The 26,687-nt window shown below is 35.2% G+C and overlaps 1 protein-coding gene across 2 annotated transcripts in view; it reads right to left on the reverse strand.

The window, feature by feature from the left end:
* Window positions 1-4,194: 4,194 nt before the first annotated feature.
* Window positions 4,195-26,687, reverse strand: part of LOC141406847 (integrin alpha-PS3-like) — a 50,676-nt gene continuing 28,183 nt past the window's right edge. The window contains exons 1-9 of one of the 2 annotated variants that reach the window (XM_073992956.1): window positions 18,240-18,754; window positions 11,724-12,483; window positions 11,436-11,645; window positions 10,692-11,373; window positions 10,486-10,612; window positions 10,057-10,425; window positions 9,926-9,995; window positions 4,945-5,272; window positions 4,195-4,880 (exon numbers count right to left, since the gene is read on the reverse strand). In XM_073992956.1, the coding sequence (XP_073849057.1) occupies window positions 4,267-4,880; window positions 4,945-5,272; window positions 9,926-9,995; window positions 10,057-10,425; window positions 10,486-10,612; window positions 10,692-11,373; window positions 11,436-11,645; window positions 11,724-12,483; window positions 18,240-18,469 (3,390 nt within the window). In that variant the 5' untranslated portion in view covers window positions 18,470-18,754 and the 3' untranslated portion in view covers window positions 4,195-4,266. Of the gene's footprint in view, window positions 4,881-4,944; window positions 5,273-9,925; window positions 9,996-10,056; window positions 10,426-10,485; window positions 10,613-10,691; window positions 11,374-11,435; window positions 11,646-11,723; window positions 12,484-18,239; window positions 18,755-26,687 lie in introns of those variants that run through there. The other variant, XM_073992957.1, reaches the window with a different exon arrangement.

Here is a 26,687-nt window from a genome sequence, read left to right on the forward strand (position 1 = left end):
CTCCTGTATTCCACCCCCTCCAGACGGCATTGAGATCGTGACGTATGCGGATGATTGCACGATCTTGGCGTCGGGTACTTATCCTGATGACATCTGTGAGAGACTGAACAACTATTTAACTGATCTTACCACCTTTTTCCATTCGAGGAATATGCAGATTTCCCCCACAAAATCTACAGCCACTCTGTTCACCACATGGACAGCGCAGTTTGGACGTGAGTTGAATGTCGTGGTCGACGGTAGCAGAATTCCGACCACAAACTGCCCTAAAATTTTAGGGGTCACATTCGACACTACATTCACGTCGTGCGCACACGCCACAGCTATCTGCGACAAGTTGACAAGTAGGAACAAGGTCCTCAAGTCTCTGGCCGGCAGCACTTGGGGTGCAGATAAAGAAACCTTGTTGACCACATATAACGCGATAGGTCGGTCTGTGGTAAGCTATGCGGCTCCAGTCTGGTCCCCGAGATTTTGTGATTCGAACTGGAAAAAGATTCAAACTTGCCAGAATGCAGCCCTGAGAACAGCGACAGGGTGCCTCCTCAAATCTTCAGTGGACCATCTACATGAGGAGGCAAAAATTCTTCCTGTAAAGCAACACAATGAGATGCTTTCGTTGCAGTACCTGCTTGGATGTTATCGTGTGAGCCATCCCAATCACCATCTTGTGGGTAGGCCCGGCCCATTCAGGGAGATCAGGTAGGATATCCATGCTCTAGAGGGAGAGGTCCAACGATACAGGAGAGAACCCCTAGATCAACAAGCATATCAAGCGGGATTGAATAGCATTCACACGGACGCAGTTGCCAAGGCCTTAAGCAATTATAGTGTGAATAAAGTACTCGGAGTACATTCTCCATCTATCGCAGCTGAGGAGCGTCAGCTACCACGACAAACTAGAGTAGTTTTGGCTCAACTACGCTCGGGATATTGCAGTCGCCTAAATTCTTATTGGGCGGAAATCGATCGCGCCGTGCAAGACATCTGCCCAGTATGCGGCATGGGCCCGCACGACACACAACACCTTTTTAACTGCGCCGGCAAACCTACCCATCTAACTCCAGTGGATCTATGGCTACATCCCATCGAAGCAGCCACTTTTCTTGAACTGGAGATAGACCCAGAGCCAGATTGAACAGAGGAACGAACAAATAAACATAACAAAAACACTGTTACAACAACAACATAAAAGCCCATTGTTTGGTAATGATTTTTGCTGGGTATACATAGATCTTATGCAGAAGGAGCACAATTTGTATAACTGTAAAACAAGACAAAGTCTTGTAAGTTCTAGTACAGGTTTATAAATATCATATATTAAATAATACAAAAAATGATAATTAACATAATTTAACATTAACGTCTTGAAATCACTACCAATGAAAATAATTGGTAAAACAATAACCATAAAGAATATAATAAGGAAAAAATTTATGAATTATTGGGCAAGTTTACGTTTAGTAGATATTGAAACTTTTTAGATCGTAGTATTCCAAAGACGTGTTGTGCCAATAAAGAATTGTCATTGACTAGGCGTTTACACAGACAGTACCCAGTTGTTCAATAAATAGCAATTGTCTACTTTGACATAGTTATGTAACTAGTTACTCAATGATCCTAGTTACTTTACACCCAAAAATGGCACACAAAATAGCCTATAGCCTGCTTTTGTCACTGGAAATGGGCTTCCCTGCCTACCATGTCAATTCACTAGTTACTGGTAATGCGGAGTGTAATATATTGACTATTTTATAGACTACCGATGGATAATGTAATCAACAATGTTTCTCTCTTGTAATCTCTTTTTATTATTTCTCTTTTTGAAAACAAAATAGAAAAAATGTCAATTTAATTTAATTTTTTTCTGAATTTATAAAAGACGTATTTTGATGCGTTTATGTGGAAAAATTGTTTGTTAAATGAAGATACAACAAACGTGAAGAACAGAAGAATATTTGGTAAGTATCGATATTTTTGGGACAATAGATTTTTCTATTATCTCATTACATTTTGTACATTTTATTTCAGGTACTTCTGAATTATCTGAAGGACACTTGAGATGAACATTCCCAGGACCAAATATACAGTTCTAGGTTATGGATTCACACACAAGTTTCAATAACAAGAATCAAAAGATTAACATTAAATTGTCCTTTGTGACATATGTATGTATGTATATACACGTCATGTAATTAAATAAAGCGTGGTTAGCGCATATACAGATTAACTGTTATAATTATATTTTTTAAACTGATATAATATTCGTTACATGTTAAGCATTTACCCATTTAGCTGATCAAAACATACTAGTGATTTTGGCTATCATTTCTTCTTTCTGGTTACTGGTAATGCAATGAAGGGACAATTGAGTTTCCCAAGACTATCCAATTACCTGGTCACTGGTAATGCAATGAAGGGACAATTGACTTTCCAAGACTATCGAATTGCCTGGTTACTGTTAATGCAGTGAGGGGGCAATAGACCCCTTCCTATGACATCCCCATGTTAAATTCACCAGCCTATAACATTGCGAGTAGATTGGGCGGTAACTAGGGGTGTATACTAGTAGCCAGCAAAATTGCTAGTTATTCCCTAGTTACCCGAACAACTGGGTATTTGAACATTAATGAATGTATTTGTGAAAAAGGTTTGTATTTTTGATATTGTCTTGCCAATACTGGCCTTTGTAAACGCCGGGCGAGATACTGGCTTTACCGACATGGTGGTATGATCTTCCTTCATCTGCGAAATCTAGCAAATAAAAGTCTTCGAAATAAATAATTGGAGATTTTGGTACTAAAATTTGTCTGCAAAGAATGCATAATCTAACACCATAAAGCGAATTGGTTAGGTGTGATATAAGTAAGTTTTGCCAGTTGCCATTTGGCATTTCCTTTGGAATGTTTGCAGTTTTAAGACTAAACTTACACAATGCGGTTTGACGTAAAATGGAATTTACTTGTGAACATTTTCGTCCGATCGTTTTTCACAAAGACGTGGATTATCACGACAAGAGTACATCGTTGAACTTAAATCTTTGAATGGCGTTGAAGCACCATCCTATAGCATTGTATAATAAATTCAATCGTGGCTGTCGCTCGCTCATAAAAAATGGTCGTGAAGGTAGTCTAAAAAATACGGTTGTGCAACAAACATTGATCCTTGGGCATTTCTCACCAGCATACATTCGATATTGCATTAATACTGCTCGTTAAAAAGTTTGCTCTCGTTGGATCCAGCGCATGCCGACAATCGCTCTTGTCGATTGGTGCAAAGAAAGTTAAAAAACGATCGCAGTGTTTGAAAAGACGTTTATATAATCACAGGTGACAAGTTATGGATATATGCGTATGAGCTCGAAACTGAGCCAAATCAAACGAGAGTTGTTCACGAAAGAACTTAAGAACTTAATGATATATACAATATTGTTGTCATTCAAAACCCCCACCTTGCAATTTCCACCTCGAAACTCACACAATTTAAAAAGAAATAAATGATATATTTTTTCATATTTATGTATATTTGTTTATATCTCATATAAAAATTAATACTTATGAAATCTTATCATATAGAGCACGCATCACATTTTCGTCGTTAATTTTTCTTACATCGTATGTTTGTTTGTATGTATAAAGTACCTGGAATAGGAAAACATAACAAAGTGCAGAGTGACAGGGTTTGAACCACTAAAAATGTACAATAAAATTATACTCAGCACTTTGGATCATTTGGAGACGTGTCTGTCGTTGCAAGCTCACTACTTAAGAATTATTTACACATGGCAGCTAATAGAAACTTATCCTAAAACTAAACAAAAATTAGATCTAAATATTCGATATCCTTATTTACGATACGATTACAAAATAAGGCAAAAACAAACACAAGAGAACACACAAAGTGCAAATCAAATCAAAAATCTAAAACAAATAAATTAACTTAAATTTATGCGCACAAAAATAGTAACATTTGGTATCGAAATCGTCCTAAAATGCCTGACAACTCCTGCGGCAGTTACAATTGACTATCAACACGTTCGCAGTGTTGGATTGATGATGGTGATGTTCTTCGTTGTACGTCTAGACGCACTTCGTAGTTTGTTTTAAACAAATTAAATGATAAAGAAAAACATATAATTAAAACAAATTTGTGCCACATTTGTAAAACAAAAATGGCGGGAGGTGTATTCACAGCTTTTTGGACTCGAGACAAGATCACAATGAAAATGACCGACTTTAGTTATTGCATGTCACCGACATTGCACTCTCAATTGTCTTCGGCGTTTAGATTAGACGTTTCGTTGACACCGTCATTCGAAAGTTGAGCTTGGTGCACCAATTTATCCATTTCCTCTTTCTTGGCACGCTTAAAGAAACCAGCTTTGTACATGCCATAGGTTATTAATGCTAGCGCCAACAGACCACCGATGATGGCCAAAATTATCACCCATATGGGAGTGCCATACAACTGATGTTTCGATATGATATTGTATTCGATTTTCTTTGAGATGGCCAATGTCGAGCCCAAGGGATCATTTGTTTTCAGAACATCAACGCCAACAACTATCACAAAGAATTCCCACGGTTCAATGAGAATCTGATTGACTTCTTGCAAATCGACATGATATTTCATGGTAACTGTGATGGGTTTGTTGGGTCTAAAATCGTATAGAGGTATAACGGCACGAACACACAATGTCATTTCGGGATCATTACAGTTGAATACAATAGTTCGGTTCACTGGCAGTTTGCCCTTCAGGTCTTCACCCAACAACTCAAATGATTTGGCATGGGCAATGCGTGCATACTGTTCCTTATCTGCAGTTAAAGCGGCGGCTTCGCGACGTCTTCTACGGCGTGATAAACTTGCTAACAAAGAGTCTGCAAGAAATAAAGTTTAATGAGTTATTGCCATCCCCAAAGCAATGAATTGCAGATAACTTACCTCCAAATGATTCTTCTTTGACGGTAAATTCGCCACCGCTGTGTACCTCCATGGTACGGAAATGACTACTGCTTCCACTTTCGGTTATAACTTTTGTAGTAAATTGGGTCGAAAAGCTGGACATTTTCTCTACAGCATTCATGAGAATCTGGGTATTGTTTTGATAAAAGCTGACATCCTTGATTTGTGAATCGTACATGGCCTGCATGGTGATATTGTTCATATCTACGATGGGTATGGTTTTCGTTGTGCCTGGTATTGTATAGGCCACGGGAATATCAAATACCAGTTGCATAGAACTGACAGTACTCGGGCCATTGCTCTTGATCTAAAATGAAAAGGAAGAAGATAAGAAAGCAATTAAAGGCTAGGTATATAAACGAATACCAAATGGTACAAATATTCTGCTGGGTCATGGTAAATTTCAAAAAGTATTAAAAATAGTATCTAACTACAATCCCAGCAAACCAAAATCGGAAGAAACATCAGAGTTCGGACCGAATTCGGTCCGAAAGTCGGATAAAACGTCCGAGTTCGGATCCGAATTCGGTCCGAACTCTGTCCGAAAGTCATATGGCGTGGTTGACGTGTTCTCTGACCGAAATTCGGATGAAAATTGGATGTTTTAGCCGACTTTCGGACCGAATTCGGTCCGAACTCTGATGAACTGTCGTATAAATTTTTGATTTATTTACCGACTATCGGACAGATATCGTCCGAATTCGGAAGTAAAATCTTATGAAATTCGAAAGTGTTTGTCGACTTTCGGACCGAATTTTGTCCGAAGTCAGATGAACTATCGTATGAACTTCTGATTTATTTACCAAATTTGTTCTCCGATACAGAAATTAAAACCCGAGCACTCAATTTTTCGTTCGTACTGCATCAACAATTACACTTTCTTTTCTCTCTGCTTATTTACACTTAATTTTGCCAAAGCAGCACAAGAGAAAATAGAAAAATTCCCTTCAGAGAGGGAGAGAGAGGACTGGAAAGGTTCGTCAGACTAGTCGGACAGAGTTCGGACCGAAGTCGGTCAGACGCGTCGGAAAAAAACTTCCGACTTTGAGCAGACGCGTCGGACGTCCGACATTGTGTTTGCTGGGATGTTACAGTCATTCCAGTTGGACGATGGGTGTACAATAGGGTTATGACTTTTTGACATTTTTCCTCAAATGATTTCCTGTAGCAGGGATGCATGAACTTTTGCCTATTAATCACTATGCTATCGTTTATTCCATTGAAATATAAAAAAAGTTCACGCACAAATCGATTTTAAAAAAATAATTTTTTGAAAAAATATATGAAATGAAAAAATTTTTTTTTTCAAAAAATTATTTTTTGTTGCACGAATGAACAAATATAAGCCTACTGATAACTATAATAACGTTTATTTCATTCAAATATTAAAAAAGTCGCGAAAAAAGTCACTTTGAAAAAATTTTAAATTTTTGTTTTTTGTTAAAAAATTATATTTTTGAATAATAGCGTTTACGACATTTTTACGATTCTCAGAATTGAAGAAAAATAGTGAGAAATAAATTTTATGTAATTTTAATTATCTCATGTGGCTCTAAAGTTTATTTTCAATTAAATATCTGTTTTCAGTGACTTCAAAAAATTGTCCATAATTTTGATAAATTCAAATTTTAAAATCATTTTGTGCGTGAGGTTTTTTCACCGAATCACCTTATAATTAAGATTTTATGTAATCTTATGGCATAACTCATCACGCTATGATACAGGGATATGAGGTTGTAAAAAAGTCATAACCCTAGTGTACAACCTTTAACAGATGTAAAATAAGGAGGTACCTCCAAAATCTCCTAAAAAGACTAAATTTTTCAGCCATTTCGATGTGATAATGAGGCTAAAAACCTTAAAAAAACCTAAAATCAGGAAGTACCTTTCTATGAGGGCTATATCAAAACATGGATCTGTTCCAAGATTAGCCTTTGCTCACCCACAAAAAAAAATTCTAATAAGCCGGGATTCTAAGGATCGGACCCGTGAAGCGTAGCATAATAGTTGAATGTGTGGGACTTCGGTGAACTCCTAAGTTTTCAATACATCTCATGGGTCATAACAGCTCAACTCGAAAGAGAATTAATTCATATGTATATCACTATGAAATGAACTTCGCACTAATAAGGCAAACATAAAAAGTTAAATTTTGTGAATAGGGTAAAAATTAAGATATGTCTAGAGGCAGCAAACGAGTAAGTTGACACCAATGCGTTGGGATGAACCCGGAGTTGAGTATTTAATTAGTGTCCTCAATCTATCGTTAGCCACCCATATTGTACTAGAAGACTGGATAGTCCAACATCAACATGGATTCCAGAAAATACATAGTACTACAACAGCATTATACGCCATATCCACACATATCAGTAGAGGCTCTTGGCCTATCAAAAGTTTTCGATACCGCCAACGATGCCAAGCTGGTCGAGGATACTGAGAAAACTCTATTCGTGTTTGAAGTAAAAAATCCGTAGAGTGAAATATCCGTCGCTAGATCCACTACCATACTCTTCACCACTTCGACGGCTGAATTGAGGCTCTATGAACATAGCCCAAAATATTGGGTGTAAGGTTCGATAGAATATTTAAGTCGTCCGCGCAAGCCACACACTTTTGCGATAAGATCGGAAGTAAGAACAAAGTTCTTAAGTCCCTGGCCAACAGCACATGGGGTGCTGACAAAGAAACCTTGTTGATCTTTTACAAAGCAATTGACCGGTCTGTGGTTAACGCTATGCAGTGGAAGAATATTCAAACCTGTCAGAATACCGCCCTAAGGGCTGCAACAGGTTACCGCCCCATGACACCAGTGGACCATCTTCACTAGGAAACGAAGGTTTTACCGGTGCATCAACACAACAGGATGTAGTAGATGCAGTATCTGCGATTGCAATTAAGTGGATAGGCACCACCCCCCACCCAGGCTTGTCAGGCTTGTTCCAATGGCCCAAATCATTTGTATGAACAAATTGCGTATACGTAATAGATAGATTTTATGGCGTTACTCATTCGTTTTGAAACTAGTACAGTGAACTAGGAGCTAGATTACCCAACTCTACAATTCATATTGTGCCCGAATTGATGCCACGATACCCAACACATGCCCTGTATGTGGAATGGGAACACACGACACGCTATATTTGCTTGGCTGCCCAGCTAACCCGACTCGAGATCAATGAACGTAAACAAACAAAACGACTTCCGTACCAATCACACAGTCACAAACTTTTCATTTTCTCTGAATCCTTTCGTTCTCAAAACAAAACCACAAATTTTTCAATTCATCCGTACGATCGCTGAAATGTACTTCGGCCATGCTGTGCCGAGTTGTTTCATTCATCAACGAAACAAAAATAATTTTTTGGCAAACATTTGCTGTACGAAATGATCAGTGACACACTCAGACGAACACACACATTTTAAGCATACAACCCTATAACCTAACATCAACATACTTGGAACATACCATGGTGGATGTTTTATCCAGGGTTTCGGAGTCGAGCCAGTTTTAGTTCGACTCCGACTCTGGAGACGGCGTCTTTCACGACTCCAGACTCCGGAGTCGACTCCGAGGGTAATTTTCAATACCACGTGAAATGGATAAATTATGTACAAGTTTCCAATTTTTTCCTATATGTATGTTGCCTTGCATATAATTCCTGAACTTATCCTAGTGAAATGAGAACTAAGAAAAACTGAAGTTAAGTTCTACTGGCACCTATTTAACGTGTTAAAATCTTTAAGCTTCGAACATTGTCAGCTTGAAAGAGCTATAAAAACATTGACCTATATAAGAAACAGTATGTGAAACTAAAACAATTAGGTTTGATAAGAATTCTGTACCGAATTTTAAAGATATTCCGTAAAATCCTGTATTCATTTTGACAGACATTCTGAAATGGCCAAATCGCCATAGAAATTAATTATGGTGAAGGTCAAATTATAGTAAATATCCTCTTTCTCATCCTCTAACTGTTTGTTTATAATACACGGTGCGCCGTAACTAAATTTAAATGAAATGTGCTTACACCTGCGAAGTTTTTGCGGTTTCTGAAACTACAATGTTCATAGATGAGAAAAATAAAAAAAATGGACGGAGGGATTTTCAAATAAATGGCGGCTTTTTTAGCTTTTAACGATTTTGCTTGGAAACCGCAAACCCTATCGAAATGGGATTAAAGAATATGTTGTAGCAGCGAAAATTCTATGAACATTGTAGTTTCAGAAACCGCAAAAATTCACAGGTGTAAGCACCTTTCATTTCAATTTAGTTAAAGCGTACCGTGAATATAAATAAACGGGCCAACAAAATTTTTTCCTCATATATTTTTCATATAAGAATAAAATAAATAAATATAGGAAAAAATTTGCCAGGAGTCGGAGTCGAGTTAGTGTTTTGGACTCAGACTCCTACTCCGACTCCCTGGTTTTATCAACCACCAAACGAATCATTCAATGAATTAATCAAATGTGTTTTGAACTTTTTCGTTTTCTATCTGTTGTTGTGGAATGGAGAACTATTCGCTACTCGTTTTGTTCGCACTCGCGATTGTAAACAAACCAAACTAAAAAGTCAGTTCGCTCGACGTGGGTTATATGTCGTTTTGTATAGTTCTTTATGGACGCAACCTGTTCAGGTTGAAATAATACACGAATGAACATATTTGCGTTGCTACAACAACAAAAACATGGAATAGGTATCCAACCTGAGACAGTTTCTGCGAGAATATCTCAACTAATTATAGCAAAATTGGGTGGACAATATGAAAAAGTTCCTCAAATTCTTCGATTGGTGTATTTTATGCTGAGGATATTCGGTACTGGTAATATCAACATTGACAATACATAATCGGAGCCCTATTTGACGCATTTTGATGGCACATGAATGTTCTGACCATGCCTTTTTTCGCTTATTAACTTGGTTTTCTTTTTGTTGATTATAATGCTCATTACTTACCTCATAGAAGTTTATAATTTCTGCAGAATTAAATACTTCTTCCAAGTTAACTGGTTCTGTTTTCGGAACACTGCAAAGATAATTAAATTAAAAAATATATTCCTCTGAAGGCAATCGAAATAAATACTAACCCCACTGCAGATATTTCAGTGAATTCAGTCAATGTAATTACATCACTGGCAATATTATCCCCTGGTGTGTATTCCTTGCCCGTGCTAAAGACCTTAGCCATCAGTACCATTTTTTCTCCCGATATATTGCTCGTATCATATATCACTGTAATAGTATCTGATTTTCCCTTCGCCATTGGTTGGCCCTGGTTAAGATCGCAGAGCAGCATAGAATCTTGGCTATTATGTTGGCAATTGGATGGTATTTTGGCAAAGAGCATACGATTTGATGAAGTGATATTAATTTGTGGCAAATAGGCTGTTTCGCCCTTGTTAATGACATCGTAGGATACTGTAAATGTTCGACTACTGCCCAAAACAAAGGTACGACTAAAAATATAATGAACATTAATTACAATGTCTGCATGCGAAAAGAGATCACAAACTTACTCTAATCTAGCTGTCATTTGCAAATCAGCAACACAAACATCCGTTGCACAACCCGTACTAAAGATGATCTTCTCTGTGGACGTCTTGGGTTCAACAGGATCAACGGCAGCACAAGTCTCACAAAAGACTTTTGTTTATGAAAAATCGATGAGGAAAGAAAAGTAAGTTTCGTTGCATTTTATGCTTTCAAATGAGTGTCTCCTTACCTTCAGAATCTGGAATACCATGCACCAGCTGATAGTGTAATTCCAATTCGATTGGCTTAAAGATATCGCTTGGGCTATAGCGTACATTGCAGTCAATAACTTTGCATTGCCTTGTACTGGTAGCAGTGACATTGAATTGATATTCATTGCTGTTGGTCGATATAATATGAACCCGTTTCACCTGAGGATCAACTACGACATTCAGGGCCAAATCTTGTGATTTGACTTTACGTGAATTTGTGGAAATGCTGTAGCAAATTGTTACTGGGAATGTTGTTTGTTCCGTGCTGATTTCTCGTGTTTGTGAAGATATGGTAGCTTTAATGCTAACAACCGGATAGGAGTGGTATAGGTAAACGACTTCAGCGTTTGGGGCACCTATGGCCAAATCATTATAGCCGTTGTCATCTACGTCTGAACCTTTAGATAGGCCATGACCGAACATGGCACTACCATAGGTTAATTCTTCCGAGCCTGGATAATCCAAACGTTGGCTTGGCTGGTCTCGTAAGCCATGCTCACTGCCCATGTACACGAAAACAGAACCATTTCCAGCAAATGGTGCTCCCACAGCTATGTCATTAAAACCATCATAATTGATATCGCCCAGTTTGGTAAGGGTGGTACCGAAGCGGGCTTTTCCAAGGAACGGCGATGGCATTAGCTTGCGTTCGAAGTTAAACTGTTAAAGATATGGAAACATATATTAAATTTTCAAACAAAGCGAAAAGAAAGAAAACTTACGTTTCCTTGATTCAGGTATAAATAGATGGCGCCATCATCATTAGATCCGGTAATTGTATGCTGGGGAGCTGATATAATAACATCAGTGAGACCATCGCCATTAACATCTTCGGCAAGAACTGCATAGCCAAAATATTCGCCAAATTGTTTACCACGGAAGACATAGTGTTTGGTGATCTTGTATTTGCTAACGTAGTCGAATATATAGGCCTAGGGAGGAAAAATTACAAATAACCATTATCAGTCAAAAAGATAATATTAAAGAAAAAAGTAATCTCAATCCCTTACCTCACCAGACTGCTCATCAGCCTGTGGTGCAGTTGCGACATATAAAAGCTTCTGGGGATTATTCGAATCAAAGTAACCCGAGCTTACGGAATAACCAAAATAAGAACCAGCAGCCTGTTTCGAATTTTTCGGATTTGGAATATCAGTTTCATATCTCACACGAGCTTGTCGGGCAATTCGCGATACACTGCTGGTATCACGACGACTCAAGCTGGGCTCATCATTAAGTTCCATTTTGCGATAACGTATTACCGAACCCTTCCATGTTTGGATACCAGGTGCTCCAATTAGAAATTGTTCATTGTCCGGTGTTACATGCACACTGAGACCTTGCTCGGCCAACATGTAATGGTAGTAACGTTCACCATCATCATCTCTAATTTGGTCTTGCCTTGCACGCAGTGGTGAAATTTGTCTTACGCCTTGTGGTGAGTTGGATAAAGTATCGTTGATCCAATAGCATCTGCCATGCATAAGATACTCAGATATGGTTGGTGTTACAAATCTTGGAGCACATACTATTAGCTTATCCGTGTCGCTGGTTCCACCGTCCATGGCAGCTCCCATCCATTGGAAATCACGTTTTTCGGAATCATATGAATACTCGGTATCTTCAACATTCAAATTACCACGGTGTTCAAAGACATAGGGAGTACATTGTGGGGTTCCATTGAAGGTGCAACGATATACAGCGCCCGTTTCGTTGATTTTTCGTTGTGATTCCAATGTGGACTGAGCACGAGGAGCACCAATAATTAGACTAAAAATAAGTAAACAATGTGCTTTAAATTTCAGAATATTTAAATTTCAGTAAATCTACAAAATTGTTTGTTTATTTTCTTAAAAATAAAATAAAGAACTACAAGACTGTTGTTAATTTGCTCTTTGATAAATTACTTAAATGCAATTACAGCTTTTGATAATTTTTGTAATGTATGTTCCATAAGACACAGTGGTAGAGGTTATTATATATTAGGATACTTTTTGTAACATCTAAATGCAAACAAGTAGATCCACTGTAGTAGTATATAATATAAATAAAAATCAATTAAAATCCAACTTCTTTACTAATTTTTTATATATTTTCATATACATGCATGTATATGTGTGTTTAGTTTGCAAGCCTTTCAAGTTATAATTTTGCGGTTATATTATGAATAGATTTTATTGTGGTGTCGAAATTGATAATAAACACCCATACATATACTTGTTCGTAAATAAAAATATATCTTAAAAGAAGTATAATTTGAACTAATTTTTATTCGCTTGAAGAAATGACGATGTTTTCTATTGTCATCTTGACATTGAAATCATATTCGCTTTTATTTATTTCTTTCTTTTTCAAAGGCTTTCTTTTAGCTTTTCAAAGTTGTTTTTTATTTCCTTCGAAGATTAAAACAATAGGTTTGTCTTTTTACGTGATAATTAGTAATAATTATTACTAATGTTGCAGATTTTGACAGCTGTTGGAAAAGTTGTTGAAAAAAATGTTTCAGCAACATTTAGTAAGTAAAAAGACACACCTAATATGCCTGTCTGCGTACTCGATAATTTGTAATAATTATTACAAATCTTTCTAAAACTAACAGTTGTATAAAAAAAGAGTTGCTGAAAATGTGTTTCTGCGACACTTAGTAAGTATGAAAACAAACCTAATATATCTATACATATGGTAAAAACCAAAAATGTTTTACAATCGATGAATCCGAGTTTCACTCATTCAGAATTCGTGAACTGTGAACTATATAGTATGACGGAAAATCTTTAAAGCTGTGTTGGCATCAATGTAGAAAAATGGGTAAAAATGGGTTGATGCCAACAAGTTTTTATATGTTCCCTTCCGATTTCTGGTTTAATCATAAATTGTATAAAGGAATGACAGAATGCTACATGGACAACATTATACTAGTGTATGATTTTTCGATATATCCACTGCATCCAAATAAAATTGATGTTGACATTTTGAAGCCGGAATTTCGGGGTTTTTTGAACTTTTTTATAATCCGGAGGCGCAACAAGATTATATTCCAAACTCATAATAGGTTTATAGAACTCGTGATGTACAGTGCTGCTCAAAACATTTGCAACTGGAATCACTAGTTCATATTTTATATAGTTCTGAGGTAGTTTGTGGATTTGAAATGCCAATATTTTTGTAGATTGATTGTTTATTGAATCCTTTTTAAAGATTTAAAAATTAATTTGCAAAAATGTCACTTATTTTACAACAAATATACAAAACAAAGCTCGAACTCACTTTTGGTTCTGCTCAAAACATTTGCAACTGAGAAAATTTGATTCAAAATCTGAAGAAATTATTTTTGTTTTGATAATATATTATGAATTAAACATTTTCAAAAAATTACTAGTTTTACGTGCTTATATATAGGTTTAGAAGCGGTATTATGCCAAAACATTCTGTTATACGACAATTCTGGAGTGTACATGGTGAGATTTTGACAAGCTACCTGTCCGGTTAGTTCTTGGATCTGATAAATATCTCGACCTCATGTATCCTGTCCCATTTCTGTTCATAAAAATATCTCCAGGGCAATATAAGGCACCTTCTACATTTTGGGTCAACTTTTTCGTATAAGGGGACAAATTCTATTATCTTTCGTTCTGGTGATCAATCAAATTTTTTCAAGTCATATGACTTAAATATTGATTTATATCGAGGAGACGTACTCGGTTTTACTACTCCAAAAACATAACCACACATTTTTTGAATAATTTCTATGAAAAATTCCATTTTTCCTGTAAATTACTGTTTTCCCAAAATTTGCCTATTTTGGTATACCGGTGTCCTTGGTATGTATCGGAGGTGTTTGTATATATTAATCGGTGTCAAGTCTTTTTTTTAACATCTGTTGATGACCTCTGAGAGATCTGCTTAATAATTCGTATAATTATTTGATCATCCCCTGCAGTAGATGTTGTTGTCCCTGCATCTTTTTTCCATCTTATGGCGATTTTAGTTCTTTTTACGCGGTATCCAGCTCTGTTTTAGATATTGTGATGTTCCAATGTTTACGTTTGGACCTCGTTGGATCCACAATTTTCAAAAATAACCATTTTAGCAAAGCGCTGATAAAAATTTCTGGTCATAATTTAAGTTTTTCTTAAAAAATTAGACATGTCTTGTTTTCGGCATACTTGTCTATCAAAAGTAAACATGTGTGGGATAAAATATACTCCTCATGAAAGCTTTTTGCCCCCTTCTTCTGATTAAAAACAATTTGATGCCAATCAATACAAAAAACTCGTCAAAAATGAACTAATTGATATTCGTACCACGGAGTTGCAAATGTTTTGAGCAGGCTAAAACATGCGTTCCTCCGATATTTTACACATTTTTTAAACATAAGTGTTCATAACTGCATAATCCTTTTTAAATCTTGAAAATATGGTCAATAAAATATTAAATAACAAAAACAAACATATTTCAAAACTCAAAATGCCCCTAAAAATAGACTTAATGTGATATAGGCATCTGAGTTGCAAATGTTTTGAGCAGCACTGTATATCTCATGAGTGTGCTCCTAGTAATTGGAGACTAAAGACCAAAATTTGATGCTTGAATTTTCTTTAAAACCCTTTTTTTTTCGTTTAAAATGTACAAGTTTTATTAAATTTCCTTGGAACCTCGCGTGAATTTAGTTTCTTTACGCGCCCTTCCGCGATCGAATCCATCCACTTAGTTTTTGCAATATACATTAACTATTGTATGAAATTTTAGCGAAATAGTTGGAGAACTCCCAAATATTTTTTCTAATCGAACCAAAAAATATATTTGGAATATTATTTTAACAATAAGTTTATTTCTCTTTTGTTGTTGCTATAATATGCAATTTATAAAGCCAATGTTTATAATATTGGTTTCATATTTTTTACGCGTGGTCTAATGGCTGTATTAATGGCTAAAATAACTTTTATTCCATTTAAATTTTTAAAAAGGTGCCGCACAAACCAACTTTAATTTTTATGATATATACATATATATTTTTATATACATATATATATATATATATATATATATATATATATATATATATATATATATATATATATATATATATTTTTTTTTGTGTGGAACATTTTTTTTCGAATCACATGAATTGTCAAATGTTGTAAATCGATTTACTCGTCTTAGCGCAAATGTAGAGCAACAAAACAACAAAAACAAACATTGTTCCACAACATCCCATACGGGACAAGGGAGACTTCTCTCATATCAATGAGTGCACCCCGATTCATATTTAGCTCAATGATATGGGACCTACTGTTTATCGCCGAGTCCGAACGGCGTGTCTTAAGACACCACTTGCAGAGAAGTTTACATGGCTGAAATACTCAGGAAATGTCGCCAACATTACTGAGGGGTATTTTGCCACCGTTGAAAAATGTTTGACGATGTTGCCTGGCCGGGGAATCGAACCCCCGACCTTCTGCGTGCAAGGCGGGCGTGCATACCATTGCACCACGGTGGCACCCAAATGGCAAATGTAGAGCGCTGATTTTTAAATGAGGAGTTCTTAACTATATATGGAACGGGTCTATGAAAAATTAGGTCTGTATGTCGTCTGGGGCCTGAGCTATGGATTCCTAAATTATAACGAATATAGACGAACGAAGAACAAATAGTTACAAAAACAGGGGGTAAGATTTTATGCAATCTTAGGTAAAAACTCATCAAAATATCATACAGGGATACGAGGTTGTAAAAAGTCATAACCCTATTGGTGGTATAAATACATCCTCGAAAACTACAGGTAATTACGAATTTCAGTTATTGTAACAGCTTAGAAAAATACGTACAAGCATAGGTTTGATTCAGGGCTGGCAGCCGCTGGTCGAAACACTATGATTTCGGTTCAATCTGGTACGAAAGAACCCGCTACCATGTGAGTGATCATCCCTGGCGCAATGGTATGCCTTGCACGCTGAATTCTCGGGCTCTATTCCCAGACCAGGCAATATCAAAATTTCAATGGTGGCAAAATACCCCTCCGTGTAAAGTTGGTGACATTTCCTAAGTATTTCAGCTTTGTAAAACTTCTCTACAAGTAACACGTTCGGACCCGGCGATAAACAGTAAGACCCATATCATTTAGCGAATATGAGTCGCGATGCACATTTTGATATGATAGAAGTTTCCCTTCTGGGTGTTTGTAAAACAAAAAAATTTCTGATCTAGTTCGTGTTCACACCAATGTCGCTCAGATGTTGTAAAAGCTCCATATCCGGTGGCAAATATAAACATGTTTTATGCACCGAATATAGTGTTTTTGGGGTGTCAGAAAGGTCGTGGTTCTCACGAACATCCCAGCAGGAATAGGTGAAGATTTGTCTTCATGTCAAAAAGTAGACGCCGCCTCCAATTTTCGCTCAATAATGTGGGACTTCATTGTTTTCCTCGGGTCCGAAGGCTTGTCGAACATATGAAGTTTAATGCCGCATGTAGAGATATTTTACAATGTCAAGAAATACAATGGACATGTAAGTTAACACTACTCGGAGGGGTTTAACCATTGGTAAAAAATTGTGTCTTGTCGGAGACCCAATCCACCACCATATTTTTAATGGCTAATAAATACAAAGGAAATGTAAGTCAACACTACTCGAAGGTATTAAACCGTTGGTGTTTTGTTGGAGATCCAATCCACCACGGCAACACTCATAGCGTTGCTCTCATACCGTTATTTGAAAAGAAGATTTTGAATACAATATCTACAGTCTTTAAACCCATTTATTGAATCTTTTTATAATCTTGTAGATATCATAACATATGATTGTGTAAATAATCTAGGAACTGCTCCTACTTCGAACGAATAATACATCTCTGTAAAATTCCCAAACAGGCCATTGTCTACGTCGATGCATATGAAAATTGATTGGCGGACATCTAAATTAGCGCTTAGCAAAAATGGAGGTAAAAAACTTTTGAAAATGAAAACGTCATAAAGTACGTCAACAAAATTATAACACACGCATACCTCAAATATACCCATAGAAGAACCTTTTGTTCCGCTTGGAATGAACAGACAAGGGAAACAGACTTGCATATGGTAATTGCCATAAAGTCGCAAAAAGAATGAATGGCCAATAATATTAATATTCAGTACATAAACACACAGTCAGTCATTCATTGTTTGTCTATACGTTGACCAAAAATGTATTGGCCATTTGGAATTTTAAAATGTCATTAATTTCAAAAATTGTAGGGAATTAAAAAATACTTAATTTTTTCCAAACAAAACAATTTGATTATAATTTTACTGTTAGCGGTTTGGGCGTGTGAATGAGTGGCACGATTTGAATGCTTAGATATAAAAAAAGAAATGTGTCATAGTTGTCTATTGGACAACTCAGATCTTGTTTGCATGTTTGAATAATTCCTCCTTGGACCAATCAATTTAATATGTATGACTAATAGATATGAAAACGACATAGTGTCATTTCTCAAAATCATCATTTCATATTCCCTGGCTAAAACAAAGTGTGACTCAAACTTACCCCAATTTTCTTAGGCTCAATGTAAAGCCAAAGTATGAAGCTTCATGTTTCGGCGTAAATGTGGGAAACTGGGGATCCCGAATGATGGCATTGGGTTTGGGTGACAAGTTGTAACACTCTGACAGACTTATAATATTGCACAACATCAGCGTTAGAAACACGCTTACGCATACGGTGCCAATTAACCGTAACCGGTAACATTTCGGTGTTAACATATTCATTTTTTTCATTGGCTTAATTTTTTATGATTTTAAATGTTTTATTACACAATATATTCAATCACACACACAAATACAACAAAATAAAAAATATGCGGTTTTACAACAATAATATAGTTTTTTTTACCGATTTCGACCGACAACAATGCGCGTTTTGGGTTCTTAACAACCCAACCCATGAGAAGCGCAATTCAAACTAAAGATGCTGGACTTAATGCTTCCATGGTCAACTGAAAAGACAAACAATGATTGTACCGAACGTACGTTTGTATATTGATTTACGTGTTTATGTTCTCTGGTTTGTCGTGTGGCAAGAGAGTCCAGCGAACGTATGAGTAATGATTTTGTTTACTGAAAGCTTATACAAAAACCGGTAACACAACCCGTGTTTGTGGTCTTGACAAGAAATGTACTCTCAATCCTCTCAATTAACTCTATCGTTGTGAGTGATCAATTGTGGTCGAATGCCAGTAACTGTTACTCATACTCTTGATTTTAGGTCAACTAAAGCTTAAACCATGTCTTACACCCTCCCATCCCACATTGACGACACTTGAAATCACTCACTCAAAAATTAAATAAGCCCAGATGTGGACTGGCCAATGTTGTTGTAGTAGTTTGTTTTGCTTTTCGTTTTTTTTTTTTTGTTTTGTTGTTTTTTGTTTTGTTTACAAGTGTTTGTTTTGATTCGATTGGAAAAAGTCTTTAAGAGACTTCTCATAACCGTGTACTTGGAATTTTGTATGAATCATCCATTTAGCCATCGATTGTTTCTTGAACTGTCGTTCAATTCTAAATGTTTGATTTCTATTAAAACCAAACGTTAATAACTGTCTGACAGAGATGCTGGGAGACAGATATTTACGTCTGCTTAAATTACCATAACAGGAAAACCCAACTAAACTTATGTAAAACATAAATACGGGACGAAATGCTCCCGCAGTCGGCCCCCATGAAAAATCATAAGACTTTGAAAGTTAGATAAGCTAATCGGATAATGGGAACCATTATCCAAACATCAATTTCTATACTATGTGATTTATTATACACATATTATATACATATGTATGTATATGTGTGTTTTTAACATATCTCTTTGTCTCTTGAACAATTTAACCATTTTTGGCAATAAACATATTCCTAATATTTTATGATTATGAACAATACTTTAAAGTATTTTTCATCCTTGGCTTATTGCAATTAAACTTAAAAGTCTAAAAACAATTGTAAGACTGTACGCTATATACATACATGTCAATTTCTTTGGTGAACTTTTGTTCTATAGAGTATAAGCAGTTCGTCAAAAGAATGTAAACACATTACATATGTATAGCTGGAGCTCAATTATCAGCTATAGATGTCCACAGCCAACGAAACTGCGTGGAATCCATCGATTTGTATTAATTTTCCTAACATGGAATATTACTTTATGAATTGGATATGGAGAAATTGGAATTATATACAATATTTCCTCTGTTTTGGACTTGTAAACCTATCAAATCTGAGTTCTTTGTAAATTTGTTATGGTTTGGAAATCTTGAACACAATTTTTTGTAAAATGTTGACTTCATAAATTGTTTCTACAGATTTCATAGAAGCAATATTTTTGGAGTTCTATGCATCGATTTTCATCATATTCCAAGATCCTAAGACACACATTTGCCCAATATTTGTTGCCAATGGACACTCCCGTCCTTTTTTTAATTATTCGTATTTTTATACCCTCCACCATAGGATGGGGGTATATTAAGTTTGTCATTCCGTTTGTAACTACTCGAAATAATCATTGTAGACCCCACAAACCATATATATTCTTGATCAGCTTGCAATTCTACATCGATATAGCCATGTCCGTCCGTCTGTGGAAATCACTCTAGCTTCCGAACAGATTCAAGTAGGTGGATGAAATTTTGGTAAAATCTATTATATATATATATATATATATATATATATATATATATATATATATATATATATATATGTAGGACTTTTGGTATTGAAAGCGGGCTATGTAGGTCCACGTTTTCGTGTAGCCGCCATACAAAGTTACGCGTGAAGCGTCGTCGTTTTAAGGAAATTTTAGGATATTTGTGCCATTTGACCACCGAATTGGTTGTAATTTGGTATTTTCTGTCTCCAGAGGCTAAAACATATTTCTATCAAATGTTGTTTAGATAGATCCACGTTTTGGCTATGTAGGTCCACGTTTTCGTGTAGCCCCCATACAAAGTTACGCGTGAAGCGTCGTCGTTTTAAGGAAATTTTAGGATATTTGTGCCATTTGACCACCGAATTGGTTGTAATTTGGTATTTTGTGTCTCCAGAGGCTAAAAAATATTTCTATCAAATGTTGTTTAGATAGATCCACGTTTTGGTATAGGCCCCATATATAGATATTTAAGATATTTGGAATGTATTACTCCCATTTGACCACAGAATCGGTTGTAATTTTGTTTTTTGTGTTTCCACAGGCTAAGAAATATTTCTATCATAAAATGTTTATATAGGTCCACGCCTTCATATAGCCCCCATAGACGGTACCTCCAGATTTTCGGTATTTTGAAGGTTGTGGCCTCAATATTCCACCGAAATGGCTGAATTTTGGTGGTTAGTCTTCATTTGGGGTATAAAACATTCCATATGAAATTTGTCCGTATAGGTCTACGCCTTCATGTAGCCCTCATAGAACGATTCGGAAAATTGTGAATATTGGTCCATTTTTTGGAAAGAAGAAAAATGTCGCCCCATATTAACTGTTTTGAAGGGAGTATTATCAGTTGATATATATATATATATATATATATATATATATATATATATATATATATTACTCTTGCAATAAAAGGAAGAATTCGGTACTTTCATAAACGAAATAAAACTTATTGTTCCTATTCACTTCAATACAGTTCGTGGTGGAGGGTATAAAAAGATCGGTCCGGCCGAACTTAACGTTTTTCTTACTTGTTTGTAAAAGTTTGCCACATCTTTAGTGGAATTCTGTAACTCATTTTTTGAGATACCGACAAAAATCGGTAAAATTAAAATGCAAACTTAAGAATGAAAAGTATCACTAAAAGTTACCAACAAAATTTGGTATTGATTTAAAGCTTAGGCGATCTACTTTCATTGGAATATGTCCAGCAGAAGCAGATATCCGACAGCGAAAAAACTGACAACTATTGTGATATAGCCGTTGCTTGATCACCCACTTTTCATTATTTTAAAGGTGGGATGTTCTATTATTACTGACAGAATATTTCGAATACCCAAATAGAAGCGAAGATATTCAGATAAGAATAAAAAGTTAATTATTTCCCTTCCCCACAGAAGTTTTTTGGCCATCCCAAACGATGATTATTTCCAATCATCATCAAAAGCAGTAGAACCATTCCTCTAGGACCCCCATCTCCATTTAAAATTTCGTGGTGATCCGACCACAAGCGCGACCTGTACCGTGATTACAAGATTTGGATGGACAGTCGGAAGATACAGCGCATTCAGCGACCAAGGGTACCGTCAGTTGCATTTTAATACACGCTGAAAATATATGTTAGAAATATGTTTGGATCCAAACAAATTTATGTTTGGGACGGGTTGCAAACAAATATATGTTTGCTGCAAAATATGCTTTGGACATTTTTTTCCTCGGTGTATACAGAAAATGGGTAAAAATAGCGCAACGTGAATACGATTGCAGCCACCCACTAAAAATATGCATCTATTTTTAAAAGATTCTTCAAGAAGCTCGTATATCTGTGGTTTTCCTACATAACGACATAAGTCGAGTTATGTAAATTTTGAGTTATTGGCACCACGAAGTTGTACTTTCTGAGAGCTTTCCATATCACTACTCCGTAATTGAAAAAAATGTACCGTTTCTGATATATTTTTTGGCAAAACTACGTAAGTGGGCCTTTTTACAAAATAATTGTCATAATAAACGTAGTATATCGACATTTGCTGCAGTATATCGCAAACATATTCATAAAAAAGAACACAAGGTGACTTAGGTCGTTTTGTATGTAAAAATAATTAAAATATTTGTTGATTCTCTTTCAAGAGAAAACCACGTAAAACTGAATGTGCTCTTTTGCATGCTCTTTTATCTTCATTTTCTGTTTTTTACGTCGTTTACTCTCAAACATAAGTCCCGTTACGTAGGTTTAATGAAAACAGAGATGCAAGCCTCACAGCAAGAAGGCTGGTCATTCATTTACCTGTTAAAGTATGTTAAAGTAAAAATCACATATAACACCGTAATGGATTACAATCCAGAGAAGAAAAATTATGAAGAAATTTCTATTTTGACTGAAAAAAAGAAAGATTTGATGGATTTACTGCCACTTATCCCCGATGTATTCCATGATTTCTATAAAAGTCTTAAAGTATCACAAAACGCTAAAAGCATACTATATGTCGATAATTAATAACTTATAATAGCTTTCCATTATTTAGTTTTTTTCCGTCACTTCGAATTAAAATTTTTTAATTCAAATTTTTAACAAATGTGTTTTATTTGTATTAAGTTTGGGTAATAATTTGTAAAAAAATATTCACAGAAAAACAACACAATTGTACATGTGTTATTCATTTTCCTTCGCTCTTTTTCATAGAATACAACATAAGTATAAATATGTCTTTTTGTGAAAAAAAATAAGACGCACACGCAAATATATGTTTTAAAAAAAAAATTAATAAAAAGTACATTTATAAAAAAAAATTATTTTTTTTTACTCATAACGATTGTTTTTGGCATGCTCTATCCGTATATAAGAAAAAACCAAAACAAAATCATCGGCATGTAGAAAATATTACAAAAATTTTTTGTTTTCGCTCTCCTGAAAATTTTGATTTTTAGACTTATGTCGTTATGTAGGAAAACCACAGATATGACGAATATTACCCACATAATCTATGACACACAATTCCGCAAATGTTATAATCGCTCATAGAGGATTGCATTTATATAGACACAATCAAAAAAAAAATTGCAAAATATTTTTTCCAGATTACAGTTCAAACGACATGAATCAGGTATTCTACAATCCTATAATCATTTTAGGACTTTATCTGATTGTGCCCGCCAATTATAAGATAATGAAATAATCGAAATTGATGCTTCGATTTTAGGCGGATGCATTGGAATCATGATTTTTCTTTGAACACGGGTATGAACGGAAGAAATCACTGGCCTTTAATATCATCGGTCCATCGGTCCTTAGGAAAAGTTTAACATTTTCGCGGTCTTGAAGTTGGACCGGAGTTGGAGCCAATTTTGGGCATAAAAATATTCCTTTTAAGAACGGTACAAGTCCACAATTCCTGAGATAATGTCTTTGAAGCTCCAGCATCAACTTAAATAAGTAATGAATACGGAGATTTACAAATTGATTATCAAAGTCCATTCTTTCTGTCATATTAGTCCAAAAGCTTAAATAGATTCTCTTTTGAGTTGACCTAAGAGGTATGACATAAAAGGTACATTGAAAAATTAGGAACCCACCGAAGTCAGGTATATGTTATTTTAGTAGTTGGACGAAGGCTATGCATGGAAACTAGCATTTATACGAAAATAATTCGAAAATTGTATATACGAATTAATGTCGTTTATTTGATTCCAAACTAGTCAGAAGATTTGATCGTAAATATTTGTCATCGGAAGTTTTGACAAGTTGATGGTGGCATAGAAAGCTGAGACTCCGGCAACCGTGTCACTTGTTTGTCGGAGGCCCAGGGTCGAATTTCGGTCTGGCTCATCCTTTTGCCTTATTGTTTTATAATTTTGTGCTACATTTAAAATCACACCTGTATAACGCAATTAAATATTACCCCCGCATAACCAGTACCAAAATGCTGAAAAACATAATTCATAATTTCTTTTTGGTTCACATTTTGTAGGTTTTTTGTTTGATAACCTTAATTATACGCATTATTAACTACTATTTTAGTTCATCACTTCAATTATTTTGTCGACACTGTGAAATTACCTCAGAGTACATGACACACATTGTGATCTTTGTTCTATTTAAATAAAAGCGACCGAGCGGTATGTGTGCGTGTGTAAGTTTGTCTCACAAACGCTCTACAGAAATCGAAAGAAGTAATACTTCATTCACATCGTATTCGTATTCGTTCTTAAAAACGTATGTACGTCAAATTAAAAGAGACACTATATCGGTCCACTTCTTACTGTACCTCCCCGACAAAAGTTCAAATATTTAGGCTTAAGAATAGGTCCATACATGTTCGCAGAAGAATGTTAAGCTTAATTTCGGATGGTTTTCGCAGTACTCATTACAACAGCAGTGTTTAGGAAAAACAACTCATAGTGGGTTTGCTTGTTTTCATTACGGCACATACATACATTTCTGTCAACAAAGCCGACCTACTTTTTAACTTTTTATATTGACTCAAACACAGCTTCTACGTAAATAATTATGAGATCTTAACTAAGTACCTTATTTAATAGAAATATATTCATATTTTAATAAAGTTCCAAAGTTCTTTAAAGGTTCACAATTAAAGGTTCACAATTAATCTTCAAGCGTTTTGTATATTATGTCTCTCCTAAAGAAAGTACAGTGGAGTTGGGTTCTGTGTAATTGAATATGGTTCAAAAATTTACATGGAAAATTGATTTATTTGGTTGGAATAGGTGGTCAAACAACAAATTTTTCATTGTTTGCAGTTTTCTTTGCAATGGCAAATATCTCAGGTTCGGTTGACGAAGTTCAATTAAAGTGACGAATATTAAATAAGTTCGAATGAGCTTTAAATTTTGTACCAATTATTATTTGTGGATTGAATTTAAAGAATAACGTCGAGAAATATTTGTCCGTGAAAGATTTATGAACAGGGATAGTGGTGGGACCCGTCCCGACAATATCCTTTGCTAACTTGTTCTTTATATACATATGTACGTATTGTTCTTATAACGATATATTTTATCTAGACACATCAACAATTGCGCGAAGATTTAGTAATTTGAACGCTCTGTCTGAATGGACCTTTATATGGAAAGACCGTTTTTTTAATTTGCTTATAATTAGTCCAAAAAACAAAAATTAGTTACATAGATTATTGATGTTACAACAAATACATCATAGTTTCCTTTAACACAACGCCTAACAAATTAACTTTCCGGTTTAGCAAAATAAAACTCATTGCCTGGCTAATGGCCATCATAAATTATGATCTAATATATTAATGGTTTTTTAAATGTTAGGTGCTACCGTCCACTCCACTCAAGACTGGACGACGAATGAGTGTTTTCAAAGATAACAAATATAGTAAATGATATTTCATTTGCTTTTGTTAGCAAAAAACATAAAAAAGGAAAATTTGCCTCAACAACATTTGCAAACCAACTCCAAAAGATAACACAATTCATTCTCCAGGAAATTCAATTAAAATTTTTTATCAAAATTAATGCAAATAATGTTTACAACAAATAAATGAAGTAAAATATGGGTGAAAGTAATGAATTGTGACTTCTGTCCGTATGACTGGATGCTTTATCTTAAAACTACAAACAACATGACTTTCTTAAAATATTATATGAACGTAAAAGAAATAAAACAAACATTTCAGCCCTGCAGCCAATTTCATATTTGCTTAAAGCCAAATAAATACGAAAAAAATAGTTAACAAAATATTTGCCAAAGATAAATAATAAAAAGTCGCTTGTATGATTTCATTCGCAGAGGTGAGATAAATTTGCTTTTTCTGCTACTTTTTGGGATAATCTCGAAGTTGGCTTTTTCTATCTTCCAAATTTCTATGTGGACTGGTATGGATGGATGTGAACGGGCGGGAAAGGTTAATAGCACAGTGACAATCAAAGTGTTAATTAATTTAGTTCAGTAAATGACTCATTCACGCGATATGCTAACAGCGGAATAGAGAATAATTGCTATAATCACAGAGAAAATTAAAAAAAAAACGGTATAGACAAAAGAAATACAATAACAATTTCAATACTGAAATTCGAATAATAAACAATGCTAAAAACCAGTTTCAACTTAGACAGAACTTGGAAAAGATCAGTCTTTTTTATTAACTATCACTTTGTTCTATTACAGTTATGGGCAATACAATAGCATTATTTAGATGATTAAGAAAACAGTATTATCATAAACTTCATTCAGTAATTCACTGGATAAACCAAATCTTTCAAAACACACCAAATCACGCTTTACCGATCTATCTCCAACCGATATATGAACTGAAC

The sequence above is a fragment of the Musca autumnalis genome, unplaced genomic scaffold (genome assembly GCF_047663935.1).
Source record: "Musca autumnalis isolate F117 unplaced genomic scaffold, ASM4766393v1 scaffold_5, whole genome shotgun sequence".
In the NCBI taxonomy this organism is placed as follows: Eukaryota; Metazoa; Arthropoda; class Insecta; order Diptera; family Muscidae; genus Musca; species Musca autumnalis.